We start from the raw sequence: 12,500 nt of genomic DNA on the forward strand, positions 1-12,500 counted from the left end.
GTCGCCATGAAAACAGAGCCGCTGACTCAGCAACAACCACACCTGAAACTGAACATCAACATCTACAGAATGCTGAGTTCTCATTGGACAATTCTTTATTTGAGGTAGGAGGCGCCGTCCAGCTGTCTGTCAGAGGAATCGAGGGTCTCGATTGGCTCGTCGGGAGCGGAAACGGATCTCAGACAGTTTGGAGTTGATGCCGGATCCGATGACGCCTTTCTTAGCGAGAGGAAACCGAGCCAGGATCGCATCTGACAAACAGAGAGAGGAAGACCATCAGAGAGGAAGACCATCAGAGAGGAAGACCGTCAGAGAGGAAGAGTGTCAGAGAGGAAGACCATCAGAGAGGAAGACCATCAGAGAGGAAGAGTGTCAGAGAGGAAGACCATCAGAGAGGAAGACCATCAGAGAGGAAGAGTGTCAGAGAGGAAGACCATCAGAGAGGAAGACCATCAGAGAGGAAGACTATCAGAGAGGAAGAGTGTCAGAGAGGAAGACCATCAGAGAGGAAGAGTGTCAGAGAGGAAGAGTGTCAGAGAGGAAGACTATCAGAGAGGAAGAGTGTCAGAGAGGAAGACTATCAGAGAGGAAGAGTGTCAGAGAGGAAGAGTGTCAGAGAGGAAGAGTGTCAGAGAGGAAGAGTGTTGACAAAGAGCGCCAGATTAAAGGAGCAGTCTGCTGAATGAACCTACTGAAGATGGCGTTGATCTTGTGCGGGTCGAGCGCGCTGCGTTGTGGTTGGAAGGCGGGCCGGCGGCTCCGCCCACCTCGTAGGTTGCTGTTCATCAGCGTGTTCATATCAAACACACCCATCAGCAGCGTCCGGGCCATTGCTGTGGGAGACTGCGCCTGATTGGCTGCCTGCCACGAGCGGCCTTCACACAGAACACCTGAGCCTGGATACACCTCCACCTGGCTCACCTGGACAGATGAAACCACAACAGACAAGTTTAAAACCAGATCAGATTAAACCAGACTAATCAAAACTAAAAGGTTGGAACGGATCCACTGCAAGCCAGATCATATAAAACCAGTTTCAGATTAAACAAGTTCCTGATTAAACCAGTTTCAGTGTGAACCAGATCATATTAAACCAGTTTCAGAGTAAACCGGATCAGATTAAACCAGTTTCAGTGTAAACCGGATCAGATTAAACCCGTTTCAGAGTAAACCAGATCAGATTAAACCAGTTTCAGTGTAAACCGGATCAGATTAAACCTGTTTCAGAGTAAACCAGATCAGATTAAACCAGTGTCAGTGTAAACCGGATCAGATTAAACCAGTGTCAGTGTAAACCGGATCAGAAGTGTCCTCACATGTCCGTTAGCGTGTCCAGCAGTACACTGGCTCTCGGAGCAGCTCCTCCTCAGCTCCTCCATGTCGGTCTGGCTGCAGAGCGGCGCCTCCTCCCCCATGTGGCTCCCCAGGCCCAGGTCTGCTCCTCCTGGCAGCTCCTCATCCTCAGAGCCCAGCGGGCCCCAGGACTCCAAAATGTCCCCGCTCAGCTCCTCCTGGAGCTGCTGGGTGTAGACCTGTGGGTGGAGGTCTCCGTCCTGATTGGCCGGCTGGTGGTGATGCGAGTACGGGGCGTAACTGTCACTGCCTCCTGTTGCTGTGGAGACGGAGTGGTGACTGTTGGACTGACCCAACGTCTGCCACATGGTGGACAGGAGCCCAGGGATTTCTGGGAAATGTAGTCACAGTACATGTCATGAAATTAAACCAGATAAAATAAAACCAGGCAATTTTATTCAAACCAGATTAGATCTGTTTAAATCAGATCAGGGTGAATTCTCTCCTCGTGTTCAATAAAGTGTGTTTTTATCTGATTAGAGCAGGTCAGATTAAATTAGATCAGGTGTGACAGGAAGTGAAAGGGAGTAACTCAGTGGTCTGTGATTGGTTACCCATGACCAGGTACACTCAGGTGACTCACCGTGGACCAGCATGTTCCTCAATCTCTGGTTCTCCGCCGACAGCTCGGCTCTCTCTCTCTCCAGCTCTCGAACCCGCGAACGCAGGAAGTGAAGCTCATTGGTCTGTGGCGGGGTCAGGACCGGCCCACCTGACACACCTGACTCCACCTTCACCACCTGCAGGAGGGAGGAGGGAGGGGCGGTGTATCTCACTGTCAATCAACGGATTACTTGATTGGCTCAAACTCTTCTTCATGTGCTGTGAGAGCGACGGTAAATGAAATTCTGTCCATCAGAGATGTTCTGATCCAAGTGTTCGAGGCTCATCATGTGTTTTATATGAAATCGGTCAGATAAATGTAGAAGAAGAATAAAGTAACACAAGATGCAAATACTCACAGACAAGTACTTTAAAACTGTAGTAGAGTAAATGTACTCAGTCACTGGTAGCAGCACAGAATCTGTGTGACGCTGTTTGAAAATCTCAAATAAACAGAACCGACATTAAATAAACTGCTGCTCAGTTTGTTGAATAAATGTTCTGAAGCAGTTCTGGTGGGTGATAATGAGCCTGCAGCGCCTCCCACAGGTCCGACTGTCAAACTGCACCAACACGAGATTAAATCGTGTCAATCAAGTCTTTATTTCTTCTTCACACTGACGGCACTGCAACGTGTTTCCTATATTTGGTTGACCATGTTTTATTTTGTTTCATTATTTATGATCTAGTTCTCACATATTGATCTCCTGATCAGCTCGTGTTGTATAAAGTTCAGCTGCTGTTTATCTAAATTATTCATATTATTCATTATTTTCTTCATATTTGACCTTTATTTCTCTCTCCTTTAGTCATTTACTGTCAACTTATTAATAATAAATATACATAAACAGCTGCAGCATATATCTGTACATATATGAACTAATACCAACAATAAAGACATCAACAGAATGAATATTAATCTTTCATTATTATTTTAATGACAGCTCCGTGACGTCAGCTTTTGTAAGTGACATCACGACCACAGCTGAAGCATTTCACCGATCAACACACCTGATTATTGACCCGCAGACAGTCGCTCTGACACTGACACTGTCAACAACCTGAAATATCCCACTGCACGTGAACTCAGCCTCATTACATTTAATGAACACCGTGCAGGTAAACAGTCAGTGTGACGTAAACACACGCGCACACGCACACACACACACACACGCACACACACACATCATATGTCTACGTGTCTGTGGTGTATCAGCTGGATGTGAGTGCAGCAGGTCCGGGATGTGACCGGGTCTCACCACCGGCGGCCCGGTGTCGCCGCTGTGTGTCCGCTGCAGGACGCTGCTGTCCGGACACTCCGTCATCTGCAGCCCGGAACCGGAGCCGCCGCTCGGGCTGGACCCGCCGAGAAAAGCCGCTAATGTTCCGCCGCCGAGCCCGAGAGCCGCCGCTCGCAGCAGCGCACAAAGAAGAAGAAAACAAGTTTATTAAAATTCATAGAGACGTCCACATCCGGTGCTCCCCGTGACGTCATTACTGACAGACCGCGCTGTAGTTTCACACAGGGACGTTTTGTTGCGTTACTGCGCGTCCGAGACTACAGTACCCAGAGAGCACCGCGGCCGGCAGACTGTAAACATGCATGGAGCCTGAAGGACGAAGAGACCGATGATCGGTGAGTTCTGCTGGGTTCTACTGGGTTCTGTTTAACATTACCGGTTTGGTACTGGGTTCTATATAACCTTAATCTGTTTCTACTGAGTTCTACTGGGTTCTACTGGGTTCTACTTAACATTACTGTTTTTTTCGAATGAGTTCTACTGGGGTCGGCTGAGCTGTACTGTGGTTCTAAGTGAGACACGTCACCTCACACCTCACACCTGTCACCTGTCACCTGTGTGTGTCTCCTCTCACCTGTCACCTGTCACCTGTGTGTGTCTCCTCTCACCTGTCACCAGTCACCTGTGTGTGTCTCCTCTCACCTGTCACCTGTGTGTGTCTCCTCAGTGTTTGTGCGGTATAACCTGGGGCCAGGTGTGGCGGTGGAGCTGCAGCAGGAGGCGAGTGTGGCCCAGCTGAAGGAGGTGGTGGGGAGTCAGCAGGGAGTCCAACCCGAGCACCTCAGGGTGCTGTTCGCTGGCAGAGAGCTGAGCAGCTCCGCCACATTGCAGGTGAGTTCAGGTGAGATCAGGTGAGGGAGAAATGGTTCCTGTACTGAGGCGTCTTCACCTCCTCTTGGTGACTCCTTCCTTTCACATCATCTCCTCTCACCCTGTCCTCTTCTCCTCCTCCTCTCAGGGTTGTGACCTCCCGGAGCAGAGTACCGTCCATGTTGTTCTCCCTCCATCAGGTTCCTCCTCCTCCCAGCTGCTCCTCCTGCAGGAGCGCCTGGCTCGAGGAGGCGAGCAGGAGCAGGACAGTCTGACCAGGCTGGACCTAAGCTCCTCACGCCTCCTCTCCACCTCCTCTGGGCTGGCAGTGATCCTGGAGGGGGCTGATGGAGGAGCAGAGGAGGCGAGAGAGGAGGTGCATGCTGCAAGTCTGCAAGGTCAGAGTAGTAACAGTGTCAGTACTCCTGTAGTCTGTCTGTACTCCTGTAGTGTATCAGTAGTAGTACTCTGACTGTGTGTACTTGTGTGTACAGGTGTGCGTACCCGCAGTACTTTCTTTGTGTACTGTAAGAGCTGCAGGTCGGTCCAACCTGGAAAACTGAGAGTTTGTTGCAGAAGCTGCAGACAGACGACACTGACACTCAGCAGGGTGAGAGCAGTACTTGTACTGTTAGAATGAAGTATTATTACTATCGTAGTACAGTATTTATACTGACTGTACAGTCGTTAGTTCACCTGGCTGTCATGTGACGTTGATGGTGGTGATGAAGATGAAGATGATGATGATGAAGGCTCCTCTCTCTCTGTCAGGGTCCGTCTTGTTGGGAAGATGTTCTCCTTCGAGGTCGTATCCATGGCGTGTGTCAATCAGACGGTTGTCATGGAAATGAGGCGGTAAGTGGGCAGAGGTGCTGTTTGATGTCAGTCCACCCAATGGCATTCTGGGAGATGTAGTTTATCTACTCTGTGTGTGTGTGTGTGTGTGTGTGTGTGTGTGTGTGTGTGTGTGTGCAGGAGTTCTACATGAAGTGTGCGTCCCATCCGACCTCGGATGACGACCTCTCTGTGGCCCTCGACCTTATTATGACCAACAGCAGAGACGTCCCCTGCATCGCCTGCACCGACACCATGTAACACACACACACACACACACACACACACACACACACACACACACACACAGTATCCATATATCTACTCCTGTAACTTGTCTGTCTGTCTGTCTGTCTGTCTCTCAGGGACGTGGTCCTGGTCTTCCAGTGTTCGGAGCGTCACGTCATCTGTCTCGACTGTTTCCGTCGTTACTGTCAGACTCGACTCAACGAGCGACAGTTTGTTTACCATCCTGTGATTGGCTACTCGCTGCCTTGTGCTGGTGAGTGCGTGATGTCACTGCAGTGTCATCAGCCCAGTAACCCACTGATGATGTAACAGTGTCATTAGTGATGATGTCACAGTGAGGCTCCAGATGTGACATCTTGCAGGAACCTGCTGATCAATAAAACACTTCATCATCTTCACCATCTCATGATCATCAATATAATCAATAAGTGTGATTATCTGTCTGCAGCCGGCTGTGACGAGTCTCTCATTAAAGAGCTGCATCACTTCAGGATTCTGGGAGACGATCAGGTGAGTTTTTTTTTCTGCCTCATGTCGAATATTTCTGATGTGAGACACATGATGCTGTAACCATGGAAACATCAGAGGTCACGCGTCTGTGTTGAAGTACTAAACTTTATTTAAATGACTTCTGATGACATTATTGTACTGTACTGAGTTCTGTCTGTCTGTCTGACTGACTGTCTGTCTGTCTGTCTGTCTGTCTGTCTGACTGACTGTCTGTCTGACTGACTGTCTGTCTGTCTGTCTGTCTGTCTGTCTGACTGTCTGTCTGTCTGTGTGTCTGTCTGTCTGTCTGACTGACTGTCTGACTGTCTGTCTGTCAGTATGGGCGGTACCTGCAGTACGGGGCTGAGGAGTGCCTGCTGATGACTGGAGGACTGATGTGTCCGTCACCTGGCTGTGGGGCGGGGCTTGTCCCACCTGATGGCAGCAGGAGGGTGGAGTGTGACCGACAGCTCGGCTGTGGCTTCATCTTCTGCAGAGACTGCAGGGAGGACTACCACCAGGGGGCGTGTCCCACTGAGCTGGTCCCGCCCACAGGTGGAGCCTCAGAGGTGAGCTGACCAATCAGGGAACAGATCAGCTGACTGATCAATATTATTATTTGTGATGGTCGACATGTTTCTCCAAAGTTTGAATATTCAGGTCAGAAATAACAAACAACTCTTCCTCCTCCTCCTCCTGCTCCTCTTCCTCCTCCTCTTCCTCTCTTTCCTCCTCCTCCTCCTCCTGCTCCTCTTCCTCCTACTCTTCCTCTCTTTCCTCCTCCTCCTCCTCTTCCTCTCCCTCCCTCTCCTACTCCTACTCTTCCTCTCTCTTCCTCCTCCTCCTGCTCCTCTTCCTCTCCCTCTCTCTCCTACTCTTCTTCTTCCTCCTCCTCTTCCTCCTCAGAGTTTCGTGGTGGATGAGGAGGCGTCTCTCAGAGGGAGGTGGGATCGAGCCTCCCTGCTCCTCCTGCAGGAGTCAACTAAACGCTGTCCTCAGTGTTCAGTTCCTGTCGAGAGAAACGGTGAGAAACAGTCTGAACTTACTGAACCAGTCTGAACCAGTCTGAACCGGTCCTAACCGGTCCTAACCAGTCTGAACTGGTCTGAACCGGTCCTAACCAGTCCTAACCAGTCTGAACTGGTCCTAACCGGTCCTAACCGGTCCTAACCGGTCCTAACCAGTCTGAACTGGGCTGAACGTGTCAGCTTTTTAACATTTAAAACCTCGATGTGTTCAGGGACTGTCGGATTTCTGTGTTTTCGAGCTCACTGATACTCAACTTGTGTTGCCCTCAGTTTAGTCTGTCAGGCGGCACAGTGTGCCTGCTGTCAGCGCTGCAGGAGCATCAAGACACGTCCAGCTTTAAAAGAGTTAAAATCAGAGAGGTTAAAGGTCGAATGTCACTGTACTGTAAACACACACTGTGTGTAACGAGTGTGTTGTCTCCCCCTGCAGGCGGCTGTATGCACATGCAGTGTCCTCTGTGTAAAGCAGAGTGGTGTTGGCTCTGTGGAGTCACCTGGAACAGAGAGTGTATGGGAGACCACTGGTTCGGATGACACACACACACACACACACACACACATAGACTCTAGTGATCGACCAGCTGATCTTCAGATACAGATCATTAGATCATTGATAATCAAAGAAGCTGCAGGGGATTGTGGGAGATGTGGTTTTAAGTTCAGAGCCTCGGTGTCTGATTTAATACACATGTTGATTAATTATATTGATACTTTATAGATGTCACTGTTATAATGTCACATATAACGATGAATTGTCAAAGTCCAGTTGAGCCTCTGATTGGTTCAAGAATGTGTCATGAAAACAGTTTCCTGTTTGTCTGTTCAATAAAAATGTTTATTTATTAAAGCAAGATGATTGGTTTGATTGATTTTCGTTCGAGGGTTTTGATCAGATGCAAAGCATGATGGGATCAGGGTCAGTGAAACAGGTTCTGTTCAGCAGATCAATGTGATTGATCCGTGTGGATCTGAAGTTTATTAACTTTATTCAATCTTTAAAATCTTTATTCAGTCAACAGATTTTAACAACAAACAGTAGAGACGTCTGAACTGATTGTTTATTGATTGTTTACTAATAATGTAGAAATCACTTGATTATCAGAGCTGTGTGGACGTCAGTATTGATCCAGGATCAGTCTGACACAGTCAGAGGTTCCTCTTTACAAAGATTAAAGCTAAAAGCTAAGCTAACAATTTTCAACTGTCCAATTTTAATTTTAAATGTATTTATTTTATTGTATTTTAGACTCTGAGAGGAAAGACAAACAATTTACTGCAGAAACATAATTATTGTTTTAATTAAAGAATAAATCTGTTACATTTATTTATTTTATTTTATTAATTTCAGATTTGTTTTGTGTCGTAATAACTCGACTGTTTGTCAGGAGGATTTAAAAACACTGATGTTCAACAGGAAACTGTGTTTATAAAATAAAAGTCTGTTTATAAAGATGCTGGTTTTCATTCAGTGTTGTGTTGAGTCCTGGACCTGGACCTGGACCTGGACCTGGACCTGATCCCTCCACCCACTGATAAGAAGAACCATAAACCTTTGAGCTGATAAACGTCAGCTGACTTTATGGTTTTGTTTTGAGCAGCTGAAGATTAAAACCATGAGGTGAAGACTCAGACCGATCTGGTTGAGCTCAGTCCCTCAGAACCACGAGGTGAAGACAGATCCAGAGACAGTTCTCTGCTGATTTTAGTTCAGGATAGAAGATATTAGAAACAGTTCAGACAGGTCCAGCAGGTCCATCAGTGTGAAGGTCTGGAGGTCTGACCTGGTGGACGGAGACTCAACAGTACCAGGATGAAGAGAAGAACCCAGGCTGGACTGACAGGTTTGCAGAATCCTGGACTGGAGCTGGAGACAAGGAGCGAGATGATCCAGGTGAGTGTGAGCCAGAACCAGAGCCAGGTCCACCTGCAGCTGGAGTGTTTGTTTCAGTCTACCACAGCCGGGTGGAGCTTAACTCATGAGCTCCATGATGAACTCTGAAGAAAGAGTTTTAAACCAAAATAAAGAAAAACATCAAAGTAAATCTGAAGAAACAAAAGTTCGATCAAAAACAGCCCGTGACAGTCACACTGGGTCCACTGGTGTTACCGCAAGAAAAAGTTCTGTGTTTGTCTTCATGTCTCGGGGGGCTCCCAGGTCTCGGGGGGCCCTCAGGTCTCGGGGGGCCCTCAGGGGTCCAGGTCCTCGGTGTCTGCAGCAGTGAAGGCTGCAGCTCGCTGGGCTTCGTACTCGTGCGGCCGCTGGAAGAAGAGAAGAGGGAAACTGAAAGGTGACGCAGAGACAACAGGTGTTTTTTCAGTCAGCTCAGCAGATCTGGACTGATTAAAGTTTCAATATTATTGATTTGTCTTCAGGTGTTCAGCTGGCGACCAGGTACAGAGGTCTGGCTGAGGATGATGACGAGCAGAAGGACGAAACTGACACGACAAATAAAAACCAGCAGCTCAATAAAAAACTGCTGAATCACTTCAGACAGCTGGCCACCAGCAACCAGGACACCGACCAGGTAACACAGGCCAGGTAACACAGGCCAGGTAACACAGGCCAGGTAACACAGGCCAGGTAACACAGACCAGGTAACACAGGCCAGGTAACACAGGCCAGGTAACACAGGCCAGGTAACACAGACCAGGTAACACAGGCCAGGTAACACAGACCAGGTAACACAGGCCAGGTAACACAGGCCAGGTAACACAGGCCAGGTAACACAGGCCAGGTAACACAGACCAGGTAACACAGGCCGGGTAACACAGGCCAGGTGTGTTTGTGTGTTTGTACAGGTGGACCTTCAGTTTGTGGATGACGTGATCTCAGATGGAGCCGATCCAAACAGCTCGGACAGATATGGACAGACCATCCTGCACGAGGTCAACGCACGAGTCTTTCATTTTGATTTATTAATGATTTATTTGTTCATTGACGACATGTTTACATTAAATAAAGTAAATATCGACATGTAACAACATACAAACAACACTGTAAAGACACACCAGGACAAAGACAACAACAGAGAGACACAACAGAGAGACACAACACAGAGACACAACACAGACACACAACACAGAGACACAACAGAGAGACACAACCCAGAGACACAACACAGAGACACAACACAGACACACAACACAGAGACACAACACAGAGACACAACACAGACACACAACAGAGACACACAACACAGACACACAACACAGAGACACAACACAGAGACACAACACAGACACACAACAGAGACACAACACAGAGACACAACACAGACACACAACAGAGACACACAACACAGAGACACAACACAGACACACAACAGAGACACACAACACAGACACACAACACAGAGACACAACACAGAGACACAACACAGACACACAACAGAGACACAACACAGAGACACAACACAGACACACAACAGAGACACACAACACAGAGACACAACACAGAGACACAACACAGAGACACAACACAGAGACACAGCACAATAAGGTTTGTCTGTTTGGTAAACCCTTCAGATCTCCCGGGCCTGGAGCGTGGATGTGATGCGGTTCTTCTTGGACCGGGGCTCAGACCTCCTCAGGCCAGATCAGTTTGGAGTCACGGTGCTTCACGTGGCCTCGGCGCTGGACTACCAGGACATGGTCCAGTTCCTGCTGGACCGTAAAGGTCTTTACATGAACACTGACAAACTGTAGTGTTACTACTTCCTGTCCCACCAAGTTAGTCCACAGCATCACTGAAGGGTCTATTGAATGGTGGCCCCCCTGGGCCCCTGGAGACACAAACAACTACAGAGACACAAAACAACTACAGAGACACAAACAACTACAGAGAGACACAAAACAACTACAGAGACACAAACAACTACAGAGACACAAACAACTACAGAGACACACAGAACAACTACACAGAGACACACTGGTCGCTGGTCTTTCTGAATCAAGTTTTTGAAGTTGTCTGTCCAGATTCTGAGATGATTGAAGTTCTGCTGCTGTAATGTCCTCAGCTGATCCTGAGGCTCGGACTCTTCTGGACCAGCAGACTCCTCTTCACTACGCTGCCAAGAACGATGCTGTCGGCTCCATCAGACTGCTGCTGCAGGCCGGAGCCGCCATCAACTGCACCGACTACAAACAGAGAACTCCACTGCAGCTCGCCGCCAACCTGGGTACAGCTGACATCATCACTGACATCACAAGCTGGCCCAGTACCGAGCCCACGGGGCCGGTCAGTACCGAGCCCACGGGGCCGGTCAGTACCGAGCCCATGGGGCCGGTCAGTACCGAGCCCACGGGGCCGGTCAGTACCGAGCCCACGGGGCCGGTGCTGACTCAGCTCTGTCTGTGTGTTTTCAGAGCGCAGTGAAGCAGCTCGGGTGCTGTTGGAGCTCGGGGCGGAGGCAGGGTTAAAGGACTCTGATGGACAGCTCTGTATGACTGCTCTGATTGGTCGGATGAGTTCAGTGGTAACAATGTCCCGCCTGCTGACAGATAACAGGGCTGTGATTGGTCCAAAACAAAGTCATTCATTAAACTTTAAACCAACTTTTCATTGTTTGTGTGTGTGTAGTAACATACAGACAGATCAACAGAACAGATCCTGGTGTTGATGAATGTGGTTGTGTGTTCTGTTCAGGCCCGGCTGGCGCTCAGTCAGTTCCACGTGACTGACAGATTGACCAGACAGCAGTACTACTACCTGAACCTGCTGGAACCAGAACAACACTCACCTGAGACCCAGCTGCAAGGTAACACCTCCACTACTACAGTACTACTGCCTGAACCTGCTGGAACCAGAACCGTGCTCTCCTGACCCGCGTCTCTTGTGTTTTGTAGAAGCCGTCATCAGTGAGCCGACGTCTCCGGTGAGTTCAATCAGACTTATTGATCAGACATGTTTCATTGGTACTGACATGACCGGAGCTCTGTCACACTGCACCGTGCGGTACTGTCCAGTGAGAGTGTCTAACTGCAGCGTTCCTGTGCTGTCAGCTGGAGGTGGTGGTGCAGGAGGGGAAGCTGGACCTCATCATGAACCCGGTCTTTCTCAAGCTGATCCAAGTCAAATGGAAACTCTACGGCAGGTAAGCTTCACTCTGATTGGTCCGATTTATTTTACATCATTGAATTCTAAGATGAAAGGTCATTGTCTGTCTGTCTGTCTGTCTGTCTGTCTCTCTGTCTCTCTGCCTGTCTGTCTGTCTGTCTGTCTCTACCTATCTGTCTGTCTGTCTGTCTGTCCTCCTGTCTGTCTGTCTGTCTCTCTGCCTGCCTGTCTGTCTGTCTGTCCTCCTGTCTGTCTGTCTCTACCTATCTGTCTGTCTGTCTGTCTGTCTGTCCTCCTGTCTGTCTGTCTGTCTCTCTGCCTGCCTGTCTGTCTGTCTGTCCTCCTGTCTGTCTGTCTCTACCTATCTGTCTGTCTGTCTGTCTGTCTGTCCTCCTGTCTGTCTGTCTCTCTGCCTGTCTGCCTGTCTGTCTGTCTGTCTGTCTGTCTGTCTCTACCTATCTGTCTGTCTGTCTATCCTCCTGTCTGTCTCTCTGCCTGTCTGTCTGTCTGTCTGTCTATCCTCCTGTCTGTCTCTCTGCCTGTCTGTCTGTCTGTCTGTCCTCCTGTCTGTCTGTCTCTACCTGTCTGTCTGTCTGTCCTCCTGTCTGTCTGTCTGCCAGGTTGGGGGCATCGCTTCTCCTCATCCTAAACTTCCTGTTCAATGTTGCCTGGACGACCGTCGCTGTCTCTGTGTCCGTCCATCGAGACTCACCAGACCGCTACGTCCTCCCCCAGGTGACCTGTCTGTTTATCTGTCTGTCTCTCTGCCTGTATGTC

The 12,500-nt window shown here is 49.0% G+C and overlaps 3 protein-coding genes across 3 annotated transcripts in view; 2 read left to right on the forward strand and 1 right to left on the reverse strand.

Moving 5' to 3' along the window:
• The window catches only part of LOC141009845 (uncharacterized), a 3,757-nt gene extending 329 nt beyond the window's left edge, over positions 1 to 3,428 (reverse strand). Inside the window, exons 1-5 of the mRNA XM_073482570.1 lie at positions 3,216 to 3,428; positions 1,937 to 2,093; positions 1,317 to 1,684; positions 693 to 921; positions 1 to 251 (exon numbers count right to left, since the gene is read on the reverse strand). The exon at positions 1 to 251 is cut by the window's left edge and continues 329 nt beyond it. Coding sequence (XP_073338671.1) covers positions 130 to 251; positions 693 to 921; positions 1,317 to 1,684; positions 1,937 to 2,093; positions 3,216 to 3,281 — 942 coding nt within the window. The 5' untranslated portion in view covers positions 3,282 to 3,428 and the 3' untranslated portion in view covers positions 1 to 129. The remainder of the gene's footprint in view (positions 252 to 692; positions 922 to 1,316; positions 1,685 to 1,936; positions 2,094 to 3,215) is intronic.
• Positions 3,429 to 3,524: 96 nt separating this feature from the next.
• On the forward strand, positions 3,525 to 7,514 carry LOC141009844 (E3 ubiquitin-protein ligase parkin-like). Its single transcript, XM_073482569.1, has 11 exons — positions 3,525 to 3,592; positions 3,925 to 4,088; positions 4,216 to 4,465; positions 4,562 to 4,677; positions 4,839 to 4,922; positions 5,043 to 5,158; positions 5,267 to 5,403; positions 5,599 to 5,660; positions 5,978 to 6,208; positions 6,546 to 6,663; positions 7,098 to 7,514. The coding sequence occupies exons 1-11, from the start codon at positions 3,586 to 3,588 to the stop codon at positions 7,199 to 7,201; spliced, it is 1,389 nt and encodes a 462-aa protein (XP_073338670.1). The 5' UTR covers positions 3,525 to 3,585; the 3' UTR covers positions 7,202 to 7,514.
• Positions 7,515 to 8,477: 963 nt separating this feature from the next.
• Positions 8,478 to 12,500, forward strand: part of LOC141009082 (uncharacterized) — a 7,530-nt gene continuing 3,507 nt past the window's right edge. Inside the window, exons 1-11 of the mRNA XM_073481492.1 lie at positions 8,478 to 8,558; positions 8,823 to 8,955; positions 9,041 to 9,192; positions 9,407 to 9,553; positions 10,193 to 10,343; positions 10,684 to 10,845; positions 11,033 to 11,142; positions 11,313 to 11,424; positions 11,513 to 11,541; positions 11,669 to 11,760; positions 12,344 to 12,458. Of these exons, the coding sequence (XP_073337593.1) occupies positions 8,478 to 8,558; positions 8,823 to 8,955; positions 9,041 to 9,192; positions 9,407 to 9,553; positions 10,193 to 10,343; positions 10,684 to 10,845; positions 11,033 to 11,142; positions 11,313 to 11,424; positions 11,513 to 11,541; positions 11,669 to 11,760; positions 12,344 to 12,458 (1,284 nt within the window). The remainder of the gene's footprint in view (positions 8,559 to 8,822; positions 8,956 to 9,040; positions 9,193 to 9,406; positions 9,554 to 10,192; positions 10,344 to 10,683; positions 10,846 to 11,032; positions 11,143 to 11,312; positions 11,425 to 11,512; positions 11,542 to 11,668; positions 11,761 to 12,343; positions 12,459 to 12,500) is intronic.

This window comes from Pagrus major, chromosome 15, assembly GCF_040436345.1.
Source record: "Pagrus major chromosome 15, Pma_NU_1.0".
In the NCBI taxonomy this organism is placed as follows: domain Eukaryota; kingdom Metazoa; phylum Chordata; class Actinopteri; order Spariformes; family Sparidae; genus Pagrus; species Pagrus major.

Bases quoted from the DNA above. Each gene is read 5' to 3' on its own strand.
- LOC141009844 (XM_073482569.1), top strand. The intron at 5,661-5,977 runs GTGAGTTTTTTT...TCTGTCTGTCAG, and splicing joins GGATTCTGGGAGACGATCAG to TATGGGCGGTACCTGCAGTA. The intron at 6,209-6,545 runs GTGAGCTGACCA...CTTCCTCCTCAG, and splicing joins CCACAGGTGGAGCCTCAGAG to AGTTTCGTGGTGGATGAGGA.